The 22,403-nt window shown below is 38.0% G+C and overlaps 1 protein-coding gene across 2 annotated transcripts in view; it reads left to right on the forward strand.

Annotated features, from left to right (window-relative positions):
- LOC136876384 (RNA demethylase ALKBH5) overlaps positions 1–22,403 on the forward strand; it is a 151,810-nt gene that overhangs the window by 33,717 nt on the left and 95,690 nt on the right. The window contains exon 5 of one of the 2 annotated variants that reach the window (XM_067150286.2): positions 18,916–19,682. The exons of the other annotated variant lie outside the window; for it this stretch is intronic. Coding sequence (XP_067006387.1) covers positions 18,916–19,171 — 256 coding nt within the window. The 3' untranslated portion in view covers positions 19,172–19,682. Of the gene's footprint in view, positions 1–18,915; positions 19,683–22,403 lie in introns of those variants that run through there. 2 annotated transcript variants of the gene reach the window in all.

Here is a 22,403-nt window from a genome sequence, read left to right on the forward strand (position 1 = left end):
AGGTATATAAAAAGACGGTCTTGGGTAGTTGAGTTGTTAGTGAGAGACGTTGGTCGAGTTAAGTGTGTGAACTCATGTTGTGGTTTTGCTGTTCAAGTGGTTATGTTGTGTTGGTACAACATTTGATGTCTTGTCAAGTGTTCCATAGTTGGTTGACATACTAATGTGGCAGTCGATTAGTTCAAGATGGTGGTTCATTAATGTGTGTATATAATTTGTAAATAAAACAGTACACAGTTGACAGCATCTTGTGTGTGCGTCTTTGTGAATATGATAGTGGGCAGGCCAAGGAAAATGAAGGATGCTGGTTTTCCTCTGGAAGTGGACCTAGGAGAGGTATTGGTGAGGAATCGGTATGATTCACTGCAGGTAGATTAGCAGTGGGAAGATGGAGATCAGGGAAGTGTTACAGAGGAGGTGCGAGGCAAGAGGAAAGGGAAACAAACTGTAGAGGATAGGAAGAGGGAGGTGGATCAGGGTAGTGAGAGGGAGAAAAGGGAGGAAATAGGTTCTCTGGGAGCCTTGGAAGTTCGGGAGACCAGGAGTGGAGGCGATCTAATAAGGTGAGTGGGATTGAGACTGTGGTCGTGGATTATCCAATTCTTAGGCTTGTGGAGAACGTGTGTGGAGGAAAGGGATCCAGGGTAGAGTGTTATCCAGGAATTTGGTTAAGGGAAATGTTGGGGAAAATAGAAGGAATGGAGGAGGGTAAGGAGAAGGTGGTAATTTTTTTCCACATTGTATCAACAACTCAAGGCAAGCAGTAGTAGTACTAACATTGTTGGGGATGTGTGGGTCCTGGTTATGGCAGCACAGAACAAGTTTAAGGAAGCAGAGATTGTTATCAGTGGTATATTGGATGATTGGGGACTTAAATGACTGTGGAATGGATACCTGGGAAATTGGGAGTGAGATTTGTAGATCCTTATGGGTGGGTAGGATGTATGAATCTACATTCAGATGGCCTGCACTTGTACTGCAATGGTGCATATAAGTTAAGGGGTTTGTTTAGAAGAGTTATAGAGACATACATTCGGGGAAACAGGATGGACTAGGGAGTGGTGGTGATAGTATAGGAAGCTGGAGGTCAAGTAAGGATGACATAAAATTGTCAGTGTTAATCTGCAGAAATATCATACAATAGAAGGAAATGTGATTGATCCACCTTTTTTCAATACATAATATGTTGTTAATATGATCACAACATTTTTATTCAGTACCGGTTTCGGCGTCTATGGACACCATCAGCAGCTTTAATAGGTCGTATGAACAAAGATACACAAGTATGTAGAACATATAATAGACCCTTAGTAAATGGCATTAATAGGATGAAGTAAAAATACAATGCTTAAAAGAATATAAACAAGTTATGTGCTTGCTGGTCAATGTATGAAATGAAAGTGAAGATATTAACAAATGTTTGAAGATATGATCACTTTGAAATAGTTAAAAAGTCTCAAGCGTAGCACTGCTAAACACTAGCTTAAAATAAAACATGGACATCCAAAAACTGTCGTAGTATGCAGTCTTTCCACAGAGTATTGAATATAAAGTAACATAAGTAAGTTTGATGGTGGCTTGTAACACTAACTCATAAAAAGAAGCTGTCTTTTATGAGGTACTCAAAGAAGTGGATCATATAGCAGGCAAAGAGAAAGTAGATATATGGCCAGAAAGTTCTCACATATTAAAAATAACCTTAACCACACATCTTGTAGTGCGAAAATATTCGTCTTGAATGATTCCTGAATACAAAACACACGTGCACACATTTCTGAAGAGCCAGCAGGCAGGAAAAAGTAAAGTGAAACCTTAAGAGTTCTTCTGAGAAGAGTTCATCATTTTTTCTATGTTCTGACTAACTAATGAAGTCTCCCTTGAGTTCCTGATAACCATACACAACAGGAAATTCTCCTTCACTCTCAACAATAGCTATAAAGACCAACGGTAAATTTCATTTTTAATATTGTGCAGAGACGTGAAAGCATGATCTTGAATATAATATAACTCCTTCATATAACCCGATTTTTTACACAAGGTGTTACATTAAACAATACACATCTTACGAGGAGATAAAAACAGGGACGAATGTAGAAACAAATGCATCGTTGAGAAAGCAAAAATTATACATATTAAAAATAAGCTTAATCACACAACTTGCAGTGCGAAAATATTTGCCTTGAGAGATTCCTGAATACAAGATGCACGCGCACACATTTCTAAAGAGCCAGCAGGCAGGAAAAAGTAAGGTGAAACCTTAGGAGTTCTTCTTAGAAGAGTTCATCATTCTTTCTATGTTCCGACTAACTAGTGAAGTCTCCCTTGAGTTCCTGATAAACGTACACAACAGGAAATTCTCCTTAACTCTCAACAATAGCTATAAAAGACCAACGGTAAATTGTATTTTAAATACTGTGCAGAGATGTGAAAGTATGATCTTGAACATGATATAACTTCTTCATTTAACCACCTTTGAAAGTCTCTCTCTCTATATTACATAGCTTCATTAACACACCATTCTGTAGATGCACAAAATAATCTTGTAATCTTCAAAGGTCCGGTATTCAGCTCGACAAGAATATAAAATACCGTATTTACTCGCGTATTAGACCCCTTTTTTTCCCACTTTTCCAGTCAAAAAATGCGAAGGGGGGTCCAATATGCGATAACGTCAAATTTCGTGCAGTGAACACATGACTTCTAGGCTATAAATTGTACACGTAAACATTCTACACTATTCTTTAATAAACTTATGAATGTATTCTGCGTTTTACTGGCTATTTTCGTTCGAAAATTTATAAATTTAAAAAGACAATGGTGAACATGACTTTTAGGCCTACATATATTTTAAATATAATCAATCACTTTTATTTACCGTATTAAGCAATATTAACACAAAATAATGAAAAAGAACTTAATGGCCAGTCATTTGTCACTGTCAGTTGTATTTGATAGTTCGGGAAACACGGGAGCATCGTCGTACCTACGTTACCAACGCTCAGCTGATGCAATACGACCGCGGCGCACAGCCCGCATAAAATGTAATACTGTACTCCAAAAGATAATTATTCATGAGGTAAAATAAATTCACAAAATATACACTTACTAACAACATCCGGCACTAAAATGAGAATACAAGAATAAAAGAGAGTGAGGAAATAACAAATTACGGTACTTACAGTTAAGGGAGGTTATGGTGTACAAAAGAAACACTCCACTGATCCGAGACTCGAGTAACTTTCTTGCCACGTGTATTTCCCGGAATAAACGAGACATGGTACACACAGAACTAGATACACTAACCAACACACAAATATCAATAAAACTACAGCTACAATAAACTATTAAACGCATAAAAAACTACGTTATTGCACTAATGCTGTGAACTACGCTATCCTAGAGAGATGAAGACTAGAAGTAATATAACAATTTAAAAAACACAAATTACTGATGAAAATGTTCAAGATCGCAAACCGTATCGGCAGCTAATAGTGCTAAAGCTACGGAAATAGACATCTCTTAACTATAAGACAGACGTATCACACGATTTTGGTGTGAGCTTGAATCGGGCGGGTCGGACGGACGAACCTTGAGCTCTCTCAGTGTAGAAAGCTGCGGTGAGTGGAGAGTTTCACTTCCGCCTCTCTTCCTGCAGGGAGGCCAACCAGCCGGCAATGGAACCAACAGTAACAAAGTTCGTCATATTGACATATATAAGGTTAAGAATTCAAAGCATATTTTCATAAACCGCCATTATCGTCACAAGTACTGATTATATCAGCTTTTACGGGACATTTTAAGTCTCAATTCATTCACTGATGGCCGATTGCAAGTCTACGGAGGAATACTCGCCACCGTATTTTCTGACATGTTGGCAATTTTCCAAGACACAGACACACGTACTGTGATAGTCTGTAGTTGGAAAGTCGAGAATAAAAAAGTAGTAGGCCTATTTCTCCGTTTACGCTAATCCACCTACGAACTCGGACAGTATTCTGTGATGCTTGTACCGTACTGCTGTAGTGGCTGTCGCAGATAAAGCTGTCAGCTCCGATTGTGCCGATCTGGCAAAAGGCAGCTGAGGGCTCAAGAAAATGTGCGCAAACTTGTACACACATTTGTACGACGTCATCAGAGCTGCAGTACAGCTTGTAGTACCCGCTACGAAGTGGAATCGTTTATTGGTCTCAGCCGAATTTCGTTACGGGGTCTAATATGCGAGATTTATTTTTTTCCATTCTCTTGGTCTCAAAAAGCCGGGGGGGTCTAATAGGCGAGGGGGTCTAATACACGAGTAAATACGGTAGGTAGTAAGGAATACGTTGTTGAGAGTTTGGAGGATGACTGTGCCAGTATTTGTGGTGTATTGTTGCAGCGTTACGTGTGGGGTGGGGGCAGGTTTCTATGATGTTTATTGCGGGACATGAGGCGGTAAAGCTATGGCGCGAGATGAAGAGGAACAGAGCGTGTTGGATAGTTTAGGTCTGGGGAGCGGCCGTTGTTGGATTAGGAGAGGGGAGGAGGAGTGGAAGGAGGGGAAGTATGGAGGGTGATGTGGTGAAAGTGTGTGGCGTGACAAAGTATTATGCATAATCTGAAAGACAGATCTGTTTTTCGGGATATTCATGTTTTTGAAAAATTCAATGAGAAAGTCGAATAGGATCTTTGGTTTCTCTGAGATATCATTTAAGTTTAGGTTGGGATTGAAATATTGGTCTAAATGAATATAGAGGTTTTCAGTGACGTCTAGGAAAGAACCTTTGTTTAGAATATCTAATAACTCAAGATCTTGATTTATTTCAGTAAAGTTGTGCTTAAATTCTTTTATATGTAGGCCGACCGCGGAAAAACGGTTGTGTTTTATGGCATTGACATGTTCTGCATATCTGATTTTAAAGCTGCGTCCTGTTTGCCCTAGGTAAGAACTTTTGCAGTCTTGGCAAGAAAACCTATATACACCTGTTTTAGAAAAAGGACTACTTTTATTTATTGATGAAGAGTTGTGTAGGATCTCTGTGCTTCTATTGTTAGTACAAAAGGCTATTTGAACGTTGTGACTCAAGGTGAGTCACATATTACATATTTTTTTTATAATTTTTTTTTCCATTACCATTTCACTAATTTGGCTTTTATTACTTTTTACAACTTCATTCATTTAATTTATTTCCGCATTGAACTGCGAATCTTCTCCACCATTTTTAAAGATTTAAATTTTTTTTAAACTTTCAAGGGCTACTTTCAGTTTTTTAAGGACTTCAACCTCTTTCAATGACTTCTATTTACCATCTTTTTACATTGTTCTCTGCGTGTGCATGGATTGTTTTCTCAGCACTACTACTACTACTACTGTTGATGATTTGCAGCTTTTAGAACTCCGTATCATGTAGTATGTAATTCTCAAGAATCTTCGTTATCCTTCAACGACAACTATATGCATTGATGTATGCATTTTTAAACATAATCTGAAACTTTGATCACCAATGAGACATTACCTGCAATACGTCCAACACATCGCAGCGCAACTATCAGAACTTCATAAGGAGTGATATATACAAACCTCAAGAATCTTCAATGCCCAAATTATTCTTCTTAAATTCTTCCTTCAACAGCTAAGTGCATTAATTTATGCATTTTATGCATTATCCAAAACTTTACAGCAATTTTGATTTTTTCGCATATATAGTGTCAAACCACTGTTTTCATGAATTTTTACAATTTCTACGAACTATCAGATACATTGTGCAACTCTCAACTTGGCTGATGGTGACCTTAAAAAATAGGCTGAAACTAGTTCCAATAAATGCTTCTTCTGAAATGTATTGAAAAGGTGGAAATAGTTTACAATTTTTATTTCAATTGATTTAATTTAAATTATAAGATGGGTTCTTAAATTGATCTATATCGATGTGGATGCTCTTGAGAATGTTGAGCAAGATGCAGGATTCTTCAGATCTTGATCAATTGTTGTGTATTTGTGACTAGATTCTTTATGATGCTCACTCATATCTGAAAAACGATTATATTTAAGAGCATTGCGATGTTCAGCGTACCTTATTACGTAGTTGCGGCCTGTTTGACTGATATAGCTGGGACTACAAGATTGGCATTCTAATTTGTAAACTCCGGAATTCAAGTATCTGATTATTATTATTATTATTATTATTATTATTATTATTATTATTATTATTATTATTATTATTATTCTTTCGAATGGGCCACCAGAGGACCACGTGCCAATTTCAATTCCTTCTTCTTTATTATTATTATTATTATTTATAGTGTGCAAATTGAAAATTAGTCTGGAGTTGTTATGGGAGGTTCTAAACGCTATTTTAATATTATGCTTTTTAAAAAAATTAGAAATTTGGTAAATGCTATTACTGTTGAAAGTGAAAGTAGAGAACTTCTCTTTCGGAGCAAATCTTTTGCTAGGGTGGTCTTAGGTCTGCTCTTGTATCTATTGATGATCTTGTTGACAAAGGTTCTACTGAAGCTGTTGTATTCTGCGATATTTTCAATGGTTTGTAATTTTTGCGAGATAAAGGAATAGTCGATGCTCTTGAGTACCATACTATTGTAAGCTGCTTTCTTATATATGTCTGGGTGCAGAGAAGTTTGTTGAATGGTATTTATGGTGTGGGTGAGTTTTCTGTATATATTAAAGGACAGAGTGTTACTGTAGTTGTGCATAATGGTTAAATCCAGGTAATTAAGGGCATTATTGTTTTCTGACTCTATGGTGAATTTTATATGTGGATCAGTGGAGTTGAGAAGTTCAAGTACTGTGTTGCTGTTGGTAATACGAGAGTCTAAAATAGCAAATGTGTCATTCACATAGCGTGTCCAATGTTGAATGCTGTTAATCTCCCCAGTAATGTGAGAATGTTCTAAATGATCGATGTAAATATCCGCAAGGATCCCTGAAGCCGGTGATCCCATGGGAAGACCTATTTGTTGATAAATGACGTTATTGAAAGTGAAGAAATTGGTATTCAATGTAAATTTCAGAATCTGAATAAATTCTTCTATTTCACCTATGCTTAATTTGCTGAACTTGGAAAGATTGTTCTTAATTAATTGTATGGTGTTGTTAACGGGCACATTTGCATACATATTAATAATATCAAACGAATGAAGTGTGTGGTGTTTAGATAAATTAATATCCTTAATTTTATTGCAAGTTCTGTGGAATTTTTCACTTACGTATTGGCTTGAAAATGGCAGTGTGATTTAAGGAATTTGTGAATGAACTGAGATAGTTTATAGGTCGGGCTATTTCTCAGATTTATAATGGGTCTTATGGGGATGTCGGCTTTGTGGATCTTGGGTAACGCTTTCGCTGTGGAAAGCTTCGGATTCATGACGATCATTTTGGATTTTTCAAGGTCATTAAGCAAAACCAAGATGTTCTTTATAATGGTTTTCAGGTCTCTTTGTATTTTATTTGTAGGATCTTTTTGGGTGTCGTGAAGTTATTTTTTGGAAAAAAAACACTTGTGCTTTGTTGATGTAGTCACTTTTATTCATGATTATGGTAGCGCTCCCTTTATCGGCTTTTGTTATAAGTAAGTCATTGTTTTTGACTTTTTTATTTAGTTTATGGACATTAGCTATGTGTTCAGTGTTGGGTTATTATTATTATTATTATTATTATTATTATTATTATTATTATTATTATTATTGAATGTACAAAGCAGTTTGGAACCCTATTTAACGTAGTGTAATAATATAATGCTATTTGCTTTATGTCCCACTAACTACTCTTTCACGGTTTTCGAAGACACCAAGGTGCCGGAATTTAGTCCTGCAGGAGTTCTTTCATGTGCCAAAAAATCTACTGACATGAGGCTGACGTATTTGAGCACCTTCAAATACCACCGGACTGAGCCAGGATCGAAACTGCCACGTTGGGATCAGAAGGCCAGCTCCTCAACCGTCTGAGCCACTTAGCCCGGCAAACATAGTATACTAGGGTTATAGTTAAAATACATATTCAGTTTTACAATGAAAATTAATTCATGTATCTAATTGGTGGAAAATGAAGTGGATGAAGTTAATAAAATATTTGTAACAGCATGGCTTCTGAAACAAATGATACAGGGGTTTTGATAATGCAATGTTGCAATAATTCAAGTGAGAGTTCAAGTCATGCCTTCTTCTTTCAAATGCAGCTCATTCAAACAGTAGGTGTTCCATTGTTTGTGAGGACCCACAGACATACATGTGGCCATCAGGACGATTGATTCCAAATCGATGAAAATAATAATCAAATTTGCCATGACCAGTCAAAAATTGAGTAATTTTAAAGCTTGGCACCAACACGTTACTTTGCATGCGGTTGAAAACCTCAGGGAAGAATATTTCTCTGGTGACTTGGCCTCTAGTGGAAGAAGTCCAAATGTTGTTCCATTGATGGATTACATGCTTCTTTATGATTTTTTTTAGCGTAGTTAGGTGACATTTTGTCATAAGAAATTTCCAAATTAGATGTAGCCGCTGCTTTTGCCAGAAAATCAGTTTTGTTAGTTCCAGATATTCCACAATGACCGTGAATCTAGTCAAAACAGATGTGCGAACTTTGTTGAGCTGTGGTTCTAATAGCTACAGCTATTGGATTCAGATTATATTTATTATTTATCGCATTCAACGCAGCTTGCGAATCACTTAATAACCAAGATTTCTTATTGTTATTGTGTTTGATGATTTGTTGTTGATTAAGGATAGAAGATAGTTTGCGTTTGACTTCATATTGGACTTCTTCTTGTATGTTTATGGGTAACTTATTAATGGCTAATTCTGATTCAGCTATGGTGAAGATTAAATTGTCATGGTTAGATGGATTACCCCAATTATGTTTGGGTCCCTTGCTCAGCACTGATTTTAATTATGTTCACAACCGGTTGGTGAAAATAATTTGGTTTTATGCTATTTGAGATATGTTTACTATGGGTTGTTTTTGAAAGAAAATTCCATTTTTTGTCAAGTGTGTTTTGTTTCTGTGACCAAATATTATCAAGTTTGTTAGTGACATGTAATTGAAAGGGTGTCCATTCGAGGGGGCAAAGAAGGGTAGAAACTTCTAAACGAGTTTCATATAGTTTGTAGTTCAAAAGGGATTTCTTTTTATGGAGGAATTTGATTTAGTCTTTTATTCTAATCTTATTGGTTTATAGTTGAATTGCACGAGTTTTTCCCGTATTCCTATGAGGCTTTGTAGTTAATTTTAGAAATTTGGGAGTTAAATTATAGATCAAGTATTTTTTCAAAAACTTAGTCTTTCCCTAATTAAAAACCTTTATTTTTAAGTTGCAATAAAGGTTAGCTTTCTTACCTGCCTGGATGGCATTTCCATTACAAGATATTAACATGTTTGATTAAAATTACTCCAGCTAAAGATGGATATATGTATTGAATAGGACGCAATAAATGCTTTCCTTAGTAAAGTGAAAACCGCTAATATGGAACGATTTTAATATCTGTTCCGGTATTGTGTACCCGTCATTTTGCCCTCTATGACGATGAGTGGCGCCCGACACCCATAGATAATGATAAAAATGTTGATTCCCATAGGTAACCTGAAATATTTGTTCCGAATGAGTAAATTTGTAATATCAATATAGTTGGTCCATTGTTGGACATTATAAATTTTCCAGCTAACTCGTTCCTGGTTGCCGTCATTTCGCCCCAGTGTGCTAAGTTGGGCTCATCAGTTGGTACATAGCACACCCACCAAGACGTATGGCTAGTGCATACCATAGAGGCCACTGCATAGGCTACTTGGAACCACCGGCAGTGCCAATGCACTATGAGAGACTTTGTCTTATTTTCAAAAATTTATGTCTGCCTGGCCATCAAATGATAAAGATGTTGATTCCCATAGGGAACCTGAAATATTTGTTCCGAATGAGTAAATTTATACTACCAGTGTAGTTGGTCCGTTATGGGACATTAGAAATTTTCCAGCTAACTCATTCCTGGTTGCGAGTACAGTTCTCTGCGAAACGTAAAGAATTTCACCTTATTTTCTTGACACGGCATAATCCCAAATGTCTATACAGTATCATGTCTGTAATGTAGTGCATTTTTGTTGGTTGTAGTGTTTCTTGCAGTGGCTGTGTGCGATGGGATTAATTAATAACCCATTTCATAGATTGGCACTTATGATACACAAAGTTCTTAAAGCCATTGTAAGTGTTTGTGCAAAATATGTTTCAAGTTGATGATTCCAGAGTATGATAAACAAGCTTGAGCGTCATTCTTATGTACCAAGTCCCACTAAATTAAATGCAGGGAAAACGGGAATATCCTAGAGAAAAAGAGAGAGAAAAAAACAAAAACAGCAAAGACAGATTTAGGATACTAGCGAGAACACTGAACAGTGAATTATTATGGGAAGGACAGCTGAATCAGTAAATGATGGAATCAACTACAGGGAAAAGTATTCTAGATGTGGTGCTGATGAAACCAGGTGGCCCCTATAGAAAAACTGAAGTGATAGATGGTATAAGTGATCATGAAGCTGTTTTAGTCTTAATTGAAAATAAATGTTAAAAAAAGGAATGTTGTAAAAGTAGAAATGTGGGTGGCTAAATTTCTAGAAAATAGAACTCTGAGAAGTGAAGTGTTATCTGACCCTGTAATGATCAAGAGGGGCGTCCCACAGGGCAGTATTATTGGACATTTGTGTTTTTTAAATATATTTAAGTGATATGAGTGAAGAACTGGAATCACAGATTAGGCTATTTGCAGATAATATTATACTGTGTTTGTTTGTCCAACCCTTGTCCCATTTCCCTATGGGGTCGGGTATGAGGTGAGATGAATCTGTCATGGCGGGTTTTTATGACCGGTTGCCCTTCCTGACGTCAACCTCATCAGAGGGGTTAATGAGATGAAATGAATGATGTGATATATGATACTAGGGAGAGGGTGAAACCCGGTGCTGGCACATAGCCTACTCCTGTCGAATAGCACCAAGGGGTCTGCTCAAGGCTTATCATCCCCATCTGACAGACGAATCACCATCAACAGCGTCATATGGCCTCACTCCATATGAGCACTGCGGAGAGGTTTGGAATTTAATCCAGGCTTTTGGCATACAATGTAATGATTAGAAATTGTATACCACCACCTCCCCTACGCTGCCGACCAACATTCTGATGGTAATTTTTTTTCGACCAACGGGACTGGAACCGGCTGTGTCAGACCATTTTAGACTTTTGCTCCTTAACGATCCTGGCCACCAGGCGGGCTTAGATGATATTATACTGTATAGAGTAGTAAATAAGTTACAGGTTTGTGGGTGACTACAAAAAAGATCTAGGTAGTGTTATGAGATGGACAGCAGACATTGGTATGATTATGAATGGGATGAAAAGTCAGGTTGTAAGTTTCACCAAGAGGAAAAGTCCTCTCATTTTTAATTACTGTTTTGATGTAGTGTCAGTACTTCATGGAGATCACTGTAAGTTTCTAGGTCGTAATATAAGGAATGATCTTCATGGGGGGTAATCACATTAACGGTGTAGTAAAGAAAGGTTACAGATCACTTCACATATTTTTGAGGGTATTTAGGGGTTGTATTAACCCGGGAATGCCTGTGTTTTCAGTTTTCAATTTTTTAAATTTTTATTTAATATTTCCACTATTTACATATTAGAGAACATTTAAAAGTCATTTTTCTTAAAATGGGATGGTTGGTTTCTAAATGGGGGCCTGGTACCGTACGGCGCTTGAGATAGCTTTTGAGTGAAACATACAAATTTGTACGTCATTAGAATACCATGGATTTTAATGCTTAATATTGTTACAGAATTCACTTACAAATTACTTAGCAATAAACAAAACAACAAACATAGGTTCATTTGTGACATCCCTTTAAGAATTCTAAAAAATAACATTAGCTCAGATGTGATATATTTTCAGGAATTAGGAATGATACTACTGTACTGTACTCCTCTACGAACCATGTGACCTTGCCGCGGTGGGGAGGCTTGCGTGTCCCAATGATGCAAATAGCCGAGCCGCAGGTGCAACCATATCGGATGGGTATCTGTTGAGAGACCAGACTAACGAATGGTTCATCGAAAGGGGGGTAGCAGCCTTTCGGTAGTTGCAAGGGCGGCAGTCTAGATGATTGACTGATACGGCCTTGTAATAATACTCAACATGGCTTAGCTGTGTTGATACTGCTACACGGCTGAAAGCAACGGGAAACTACAGCCGTAACCACCTCCCGAGGACATGCAGCTCTCTCTGTATGAATGATGTACTGATGATGGCTTCCTCCCGGGTAAAATATTCCGGAGGTAAACTAGTCCCCCATTCGGATCTCCGGGTGGGGACTACACGAGAGGGGGCGATCATCAGGAAGATGGATACTGACATTCTGCGAGTCGGAGCGTGGAATGTTAGAAGTTTGAATCGTTGTGGTAGGTTAGAGAATCTGAAAAGGGAGATGGATAGGCTAAAGTTAGATGTAGTTGGTATAAGTGAAGTACGTTGGCAGGAAGAACAGGATTTTTGGTCAGGCGACTACCGAATTATCAACACGAAATCAAACAGGGGTAATGCAGGAGTTGGTTTAATAATGAATAAGAAAATAGGGCAGCGGATAAGCTACTACGACCAGCATAGTGAAAGAATTATTGTCGCCAAGATAGACACCAAACCAATGCCCACCACAATAGTGCAGGGCTATATGCCTACTAGTTCAGCGGATGATGAAGAAATTGAAAGAATATATGAGGAGATAGAAGATTTAATACAATATGTCAAAGGTGACGAGAATCTAATTGTGATGGGAGACTGGAACGCAGTGGTAGGCCAAGGAAGAGAAGGTAGCACAGTAGGAGAATTTGGATTGGGACAAAGGAACGAAAGAGGAAGTCGGCTGGTTGAATTCTGCACTGACCATAATTTAGTCCTCGCCAATACTTGGTTCAAACACCACAAACGACGGCTGTATACGTGGACGAGACCTGGAGACACTGGAAGGTATCAAATAGACTTCATTATGATTAGGCAGAGATTCAGAAACCAGGTGTTGGATTGCAAAACTTTCCCAGGAGCAGACGTGGACTCTGACCACAACTTGTTGGTCATGAAATGCCATCTGAAGTTGAAGAAACTGAAGAAAGGAAAGAATGCAAAAAGATGGGATCTAGACAAGTTGAAAGAAAAGAGTGTGATGGATTGTTTCAAGGAACATGTTGCACAAGGACTAAATGAAAAGGCCGAAGGAAACACAGTAGAGGAAGAGTGGAGAGTCATGAAAAATGAAGTCAGTAGGGTTGCTGAAGAAATGTTAGGAAGGAAGAAAAGATCAACTAAGAATCAGTGGATAACTCAGGAGATACTAGACCTGATTGATGAACGACGAAAATACAAGAATGCTAGAAATGAAGAGGGCAGAAAAGAATACAGGCGATTAAAGAATGAAGTGGATAGAAAGTGCAAGGTAGCTAAGGAAGAATGGCTGAAGGAGAAGTGCAAGGATGTCGAAGGCTGTATGGTCCTGGGAAAGGTAGATGCTGCATACAGGAAAATCAAGGAAACCTTTGGAGAAAGGAAATCTAGGTGCATGAATATTAAGAGCTCAGATGGAAAGCCACTTCTAGGGAAAGAAGACAAAGCAGAAAGATGGCAGGAGCATATCCAACAGTTGTATCAAGGTAACGATGTAGATAATTTCGTTCTGGAACATGAAGGGGCTGTTGATGCTGATGAAATGGGAGACCGAATTTTGAGGTCAGAGTTTGACAGAGCTGTGAGTGACCTAAATAGGAACAAGGCACCTGGAATTGATGATATTCCCTCTGAATTACTGACTGCCTTAGGAGAAACCAGCATGGTAAGGTTATTTCATTTAGTGTGCAAGATGTATGAGACAGGAGAAGTCCCATCCGATTTTCGTCAGAATGTTGTTATACCTATTCCCAAGAAAGCCGGTGCTGACAGGTGTGAAAAGTACCGCACTATTAGTTTAGTATCTCATGCCTGCAAAATTTTAACACGTATTATTTACAGAAGAATGGAAAAACAAGTTGAAGCTGAGTTGGGGGAAGATCAATTTGGCTTCAGAAGAAATGTAGGAACACGTGAAGCAATCCTGACTTTACGTCTGATCTTAGAGGATCGAATCAAGAAGGACAAGCCCACGTACATGGCATTCGTAGATCTAGAAAAGGCATTCGATAATGTTGATTGGACCAGGCTATTTATGATTCTGAAGATGATAGGGATCAGATACCGAGAACGAAGAATTATCTACAACCTGTATAAAAATCAGTCTGCAGTGATAAGAATCGAGGGCTTTGAAAAAGAAGCAGCAATCCAGAAAGGAGTGAGGCAAGGCTGCAGTTTGTCCCCTCTCCTTTTCATTGTTTACATAGAACAGGCAGTAAAGGAAATCAAAGAGAAATTTGGAAAGGGAATCACAGTCCAAGGAGAGGAAATCAAAACCTTGAGATTTGCCGATGATATTGTTATTTTATCTGAGACTGCTGAAGATCTCGAGAAGTTGCTGAATGGTATGGATGAAGTCTTAGGTAAGGAGTACAAGATGAAAATAAATAAGTCCAAAACAAAAGTAATGGAGTGCAGTCGAACGAAGGCAGGTGATGTAGGAAATATTAGATTAGGAAACGAAGTCTTAAAGGAAGTAGATGAATATTGTTACTTGGGTAGTAAAATAACCGATGGCAGAAGTAAGGAGGACATAAAATGCAGACTAGCACAAGTAAGGAAGAGCTTTCTTAAGAAAAGAAATTTACTCACTTCGAACATTGATATCGGAATTAGAAAGATGTTTTTGAAGACTTTTGTGTGGAGCGTGGCATTGTATGGAAGTGAAACATGGACGATAACTAGCTCAGAAAGAAAGAGAATAGAAGCTTTTGAAATGTGGTGTTACAGAAGAATGCTGAAGGTGAGATGGATAGATCGAATCACGAATGAAGAGATACTGAATCAAATTGGTGAGAGGAGATCGATTTGGCTAAATTTGACGAGAAGAAGAGATAGAATGATAGGACACATCTTAAGACACCCAGGACTTGTTCAGTTGGTTTTTGAAGGAAGTGTAGGTGGCAAGAATGGTAGGGGTAGACCAAGGTATGAATATGACAAACAGATTAGAGCAGATGTAGGATGCAATAGTTACGTAGAAATGAAAAGGTTAGCACAGGATAGGTTGGCATGGAGAGCTGCATCAAACCAGTCTATGGACTGATGACTCAAACAACAACAACTACTGTAGACTTCAGTTTTTTATTTAGTCACCTATTTCCACTTTTCACCAGTTTGGAATGGCAAAAGGTAGTTTACACTAACGCCCATACTACTCTTGGTGCACTGCGGCGGTGTTGAAGCGATGTAGTGATGTAATTTAATTGACAAAGTTTTAATCCACCTACTCAATACTATACAATAATTGTAATGCCTATGTATACATTACAGTGTATTAGGGGACTAGTTTCGACCCTATGTGGGTCATCATCAGCCTAAATACGGTACACTTTTTATATGTTGATATCCAGGAACAATATTTTGTTGTAAATTGATAAAATTAATCAAATGATCAAAATGTGTAATGTGATAACTAGAGACGGGAATTTGCCTATTTGCCTACTTTATTCCTGTGTTCAGAAACGTAGGCTTTTGAGATATTAATCCATTTTACGGTCTTTTTAGCTATATTTTGTTGCTTTTATTGTGCCTATAAATGCCTATTTCAGGGGTTTGTTCCTATTTGGAGTATAATTGCCTATTTGATGCCTTTTTTTCTGCATTTTAAAAAGCCGATTTTCTTTCAGTGCGTTATATTGTAGCCAGTATGCTCGACAGAATTATCTTCTCTTTTCTCAATATCTGTTTACCCCATGAACAAAAAAGGGAATTCTGAGAAGTCACGAGAAATAGTTATGCGTAAATTTCCATTTGGAGAAACAAGGAACAATTTGACCTAGAAGCCTTCAACCCCTCCAACCTCCTAAGACATGTGCGAGAACCAGTCAACATCGAACTATGTTGCACAACCCATATGCCCTGTACCTCCCTTTCGATGTGAAGTGTTGTACGCGTATGCTTTATGTTCAGAACGGGTTGTGATTTATTGTGAAGTGGAAGAAGAAGTGTATTTGCAGCAAAGCCCAAAGAAAAAACGTCGAAGTCCTACTGGTTGAAGCAGTGGATCACAGGGGATCCCAATTTCACTACGGATGGAAGGGTAGTCTGTCAAGCTTGCTGTAAGGACGTAAGTTCGTTTGTTCTTTTTATCTTTTTTGTGATTGAGAGCTATGATCGCATTTCATTGTAGCATATATAGGCCTGTTCATTTATGTATTGCAGCAAATTGTTTTGTTGCAAGGCTGTATTAGTCGTAAACTTTCAACAATTTATATTACTAAAATGTAGGCTAAATAATAATTAAATTACTGAACAAGGAGTTAGAATGTCGGTGGTCTCTTGCCACAGAATGGATGAAAATTAAATCGGTATTTTGAACTGTGATTCATTTCCTGTGAAAATAGAGATTTACAACTGAAATGCAATTTTTAAAACTCCCTTCAAAAAATCGTGAATTCTAATACACTTCTGCTAAGCCTTCGCGAAACACAGGTTGCAGATCCAATGTAGCCCGGCTAGGATGATGCCACAGCGTGTTTTACAAGGTTGCCAAGACTATCTTTTCAAGACCAGGCCAGCGAAAAGACCGTTGGTCTGGATTGGTGAGGTCCGGTTAGTAACCGTTGTGCTGGGGGGGGTCGGTGGGGGTGGGGGGTGGAGCAAGAAGCAAAGCGAATCTGAGGGGCATAAGCTCCCAGCTTAACAAGTCTCTAGCATCCCCTCTAGAGTCATGCTAAATTGTGACAAAAATATGGTTTATTTTTTGCTAGTGGCTAAACAAAAAAAAATGTTCACAAATCTGAGATTTATAGTTTTCATTCTTCTCTATAAGTAATAATACTACTAGGACCAGCTTGGCAAGCATAAAGAACAGATCTCTCGTCTACGCTACTCCGGTATTGTTTCACGTCTTTTTTATTATATTTTTCACCTGGTGAACTCGACACGATACTGCCAAATTATAACTGAAAATCCTTGAGGACATATTTCCATATAAATTACTAATTCATTTGTTCCTACTTAAAGTTTTGTACTTCTAGAAACATAATCTCTAATAGTCTTTTTTTTTTTTTTTTTAATGAAACAAATGCATGATATTTACTAAGCATTATTGCCAATTAGCCCAACTGTAGAAATTTAATTTATGTCAATTTTATTATTTTTCAGATCAAATGTGAGAAAAATACCACATAGATCAACTTAGAAATACTGCGATGCATCTGATACGAATACAGAAATTGTATCAACGCAGCCTTTCTACCAGTCCACTTTGGGCAGCGACCAACAACCATTTTATTCAGACCTTTGCACTGCAATGTTGGGAGCTAATATGCCCCTGCATAAACCGGAGCATCTTCAAATTTCAACAAGCTGCCGGAAGCAATCACGAAGTTGGAGAAGAAGAGTAGCATGCCCCTGGTGGAGTCATTTAGGATTGTGGAAGAAGTCAGGGGAAGTTTTTACCGAACCTCTGGGAAGGCAGCCGTTGTCAGCGAAATAAAACCAGATGAAGTGACTTCATTGATGTTTTGTCCAATCACTTCATGTGATGTTAAGATATCTTCCTCTCAGTACAAAAGCATTATGCATGAGAGGAGAACAAGATTGTTAGCGGAAAACATTGAAACGTTGCTTGTAAATTCCTTTTATAGTAATTGAGTGTGTTATTAAATTATAAGTAATTTTTTTGTGCCTATTTTGTTGCCTATTTTACACGTTAGGGCCTATTTAAATGCCTATTTTGGCTAATTTAAGAGCCTATATGCCTGCCTATTTTAACTGTTTTTAGTGCGTATAATTCTCGTCTCTAGTGATAACGTATATAAAAGGGTGAAATGCATGAAATGTTATGTGAGATAAAATTATATCGTGGTAATGATCAATAGATAGTGAAATGTTTAAGTTTACATATTGCAGTGAGACTATAGATATAGTACCACATCGATTATTTACAATAATAGTTGAAATATTGCACTTTATATATACATTAAAATTGCCTAGTGAGAAGGTATAAAATGCTGATCTGAATATAAAGTCCAGATGCTTCTAGTGAATACTATCGTTCCATTACGTCTTCTGTCAAATATTGAATATATGTTATGTACAACATTGGTGCAGAGAGTATCTATCTTGCTTAATCCATGAACGCCTAGCGTTGCATATGTGCAACGCGTGCCGGTGCTCTTTTCTTTCAATGTATGAAGTTGTTCTCCAGTAAAAGAATGAAAATTGCACGCGTATTCGGTAAAGGGAAGTGTTGTGCTATGTTACGAGTCGGTTAATCAATAGTCACCGCTTGATTGTTGACGAGGTGTATGTCTGAAGTTCGCTGTGTGTTCCAGCTATCACAATGGCATACCGTAAGAGGTAAGATTCGCCATATAATTTTATGATTTAGAAATAATTAACCTCTTTTACGAAATCCAGGAAGTAAATTCATCAGAGTTTGAATGTAGCACTATTCCTTTTACAATTAATAACTCATGGGCGAGTGAGATCCACATATTCCCGGCGTTGCATATTCGCAGCGCTAGGCGGATCCGTTGTCAAATCACTTCCTTATGTACCAATTTGGTATTGAAGGGTTTGTTATTGACGTAACAACCCTTCGTTGCTGTGCATGCAATTCAAACTCATATACCAGTTTTGTGATGCATATTATTAGGCTATTATTGTTATTGTTATTATTATTGTTGTTGTTGTTGTTGTTATTATTATTATTATTATTATTATTATTATTAAATCATAGTTGAATAGCGCCATTTATTTGATTCCCATTTATTTCAGGGGCTTGACATTAGCAGAAATTCTCGAGGAGGTAGAGAAGCGAGATGAAGGAGTAGAGACTCTTTATATAGAATGTCCAGAGCCTACACCCCTTTCGGATGAAGACTCGGCAGATGAGGACGAGGGAGGACTTATTGACAACCTGAGTCATAGGCAGCTTGCTGCGCGAGCTGAAGTTGTTCTTTCCAACCAAGAAAGACTGGAGGAAGATTGCAATGATGAGTGTGATATTCTCCCGCTTAATGGTGGCGATTAGGAGCAAAAAATGGTGGTGGGCAATTTTTTCCTTGATTTTAGACGTCAGCCTGCAAAATGCTTGGTACCTCAGCAACATGTCACGGCCTAAAATGACGCAGCTCCAGTTCAAGTGGGAAGTGGCGTAATACTATGTCATGGAGCCCAGGGGAGCGGGGCGCCCATCGCTCTCATGCGCGGGGGAAGTTTGCATACATGAAGTTGTACGGTACGATGGGCAAGACCACATTGTGATGTATATCCCAGACAATAAAAGAAGATGGTCTGCATATGAGAAATACTCTAGCATAGTCCGTACAGCGTGTGTAAAGTGTGACGTTGGGCTCTGCATAAGTTGCTTCATTGCGTTCCACACAAACGGACATACAGATCACTGAGTCTTCAGAGAAACTCACAGCAAATGATCACACCAGTAAACTGAAGAACTCTTAATACCCTGTCAGTTTTCAATATAATTTTCCAATAAATATATTTATTTTGATTACCGTATATTATATATATATAAAATGGGTACTGTAAAATAATGTCTTATTGTATATAAACTATTTTATTTTGTCTCTTAGTAAATAATCAATTCAACAATAACTTATATCTTCCTTCTCCATGCTCCTTGTCCTCTTATTTTCATTATTTTCTCGAAGAAAACAACATATGTGTTGGTACCTTGCAGACTACTACTTAAGCGCCTAGCGTTGCGTATATGCAATACCCTATATTTCTAAAACTAAACATGTTTGCTTCAAAATAATGGATCTCCCTTGAATAATACCCTATCCTAAAAATGTTTATTAAGAAAAATTGAACATTTCAACAAATAACAAATTCGGACGTTCAAGGGTTAAAGTCCAGTACCGTATTTACTCGTGTATTAGACTCCCTCACATGAGACCCCCCCCTGGCTTTTCGAGACGAAGAAAATGAAAATAATAAATTTCGCCTATAAGACCCCCCAACGTAATTCGTCAGAGAACGACGACGATTCCGCTTCGACGCGGGTACAAGTCTTATTGCAGCTCTGATGACATCGCACAAATTTGTGAATAGTTTCGTCCGTATGACCTATGCAATGATAACGTGTCAAATCCATGCAGTACATCTGTGTTTCGTAGTTAAGAAATGTCCGCCTCTGTAGCATAGGTCTACTGCAGCTCTGATGACGTCGCACAAATAGATGAATAGGCCTAGCTTCGTGTCCAACTCGCGCATTGCAAGCATGCATCAGTCATGCTATATGTCTGTGTTTTGTAGTTAATAATGTCTGCCAGCGTTATGGTTAGCACAATTAGTTGCTGTTTTTGGGGGTCTGACTTCAATTCCCGGTACCGTACTGCCAGAGATTTACGAATGGCCGGAAGGTTGATATGCAGTAAAAGTGGTACATGTACCTCTCCTCCACTGGGGGTGTGTCTAAAAAGAGCTGTACCACCTCGGGATGAGGAAACGAGTTTACTTTAGTTGAGAAATATTCGCGGTTGTTCCTATTTATACAGCAGGCCAATATAGGTATATATATTTCGAGAGAAGTAAGTTTAAAATGTACCGAGCTCGATAGCTGCAGTCGCTTAAATGCAGCCAGTATCCAGTATTCGGGAGATAGTAGGTTCGAACTCCACTGTCGGCAGCCCTGAAAATGGTTTTCCGTGGTTTCCCATTTTCACACCAGGCAAATGCTGGGGCTGTACCTTAATTAAGGCCATGGCCGCTTCCTTCCACTTCCTAGGCCCTTCCTATCCTATCGTCGCCATAAGACCTACTGTGTCCATGCGACGTAAAACAAATAGCAAAAAAGTTTAAAATGTGATAAAAGCTATCCAATTAAAACGATTGTTTTACTCTCCAACGTGCCTAACAAATAATAATAATAATTTTATGTCCCCACGTACTTTTAAACGATTTTCAGAGAAGTCCAAACAAAACATACTAGGGTATGTGTTAATAAAAAGAGACAACGAACGTACGAAATTAAACATTATGATAATAAAACGCATTACCGCCACACCTGTAGATATCCATAAATGAGGTATAATTTCCTGTTATTTATTTTTATTTTTTCTGTCGAACTTTTGGCACTAACAGGGCGATGATATACCTAACATAAACAATGTGGTCTGCCTTATCTCATGGACAGATGTTTATGCAAATCCTGATGTGATAAATGTAGAGAACAAGCATGAAATGTTTCCAGTTACTATGTATTACATTCGGAAGTACAACTTGTAACATACGCTAGTTATCAGCTGATGGTTTGGCATGCCTTCTACAGCACGGCGTTATGCGGAAGGAGTGGCTTCTGCTACATATACACCAACTGGGAATATCAGAGACCATCTGGGAATAGATTTACACTGTTTAGACTCTATAGTCGGGAACAAAATTATTTTTAAAAGGTTCAAAACGACGGGACCTCGTATGCTCTTGATTGCAGTGCGTGGCTCAAAGAGAACGAAGCGTGGCTGACATGACTGGCGAGAGATAGCAGTGAAGATGACGTCACTTAGTATGCCGGCACACCCGTAGCAAGGCGATAATTCAAATGAATGCATTAGTCAGGTTTACTGTGTGCTAGGCCTACTGCTGAACTGACAGAAACAAATGACTGGCCATTAAGTTCTTATGTATCAATATTTAATTATATGTTAACACGATACCCTTATCCCTTTCTTCTACGGGATCGAGTATGAAGTGAGTTGAATCTTCGTAGCAAGTTTTTACGGCTGTATGCCCTTCCTGACTTCAGTCTCACCAGAGGAATTAAAGAGATGTAACAAATGACGTGATATGAGTATCTAAAACGGACTTTTATATTTACCGTAGGCCTTAAAGTCATGTTCACCATTTATTGTCTTTTTACGTTTAGAAATACTGCCTTCCGACGAAAATAGCCAGTATAATTCAAATACATTCTAAGTTCGTTAAATAATAGTACTATAGAATGTTTACACGTACAATTTAAAGCTCTTTATAACCTAGAAGTCATGTGTTCGCTGCACAAAATTTTGAGGTTATCGCATATTGGACCCCCCTTTACTATTTTTTGCTACAAAAGTGGGGGGAAAAAAAGGGGTCTAATACGCGAGTAAATACGGTATTTATGATTCAGAAAATGTATGCAGGCTGAATATAAGCAACTTCTTATCATACAAAGAGTTCTGCATATGGTGAGAGATGGTATTCCCAATCCAAGATGGAACCAGTGGAACCTGATGATGAGAATAGAAAATTAAACTTCCTTA

Source organism: Anabrus simplex, chromosome 6, assembly GCF_040414725.1.
Source record: "Anabrus simplex isolate iqAnaSimp1 chromosome 6, ASM4041472v1, whole genome shotgun sequence".
NCBI classification, from domain to species: domain Eukaryota; kingdom Metazoa; phylum Arthropoda; class Insecta; order Orthoptera; family Tettigoniidae; genus Anabrus; species Anabrus simplex.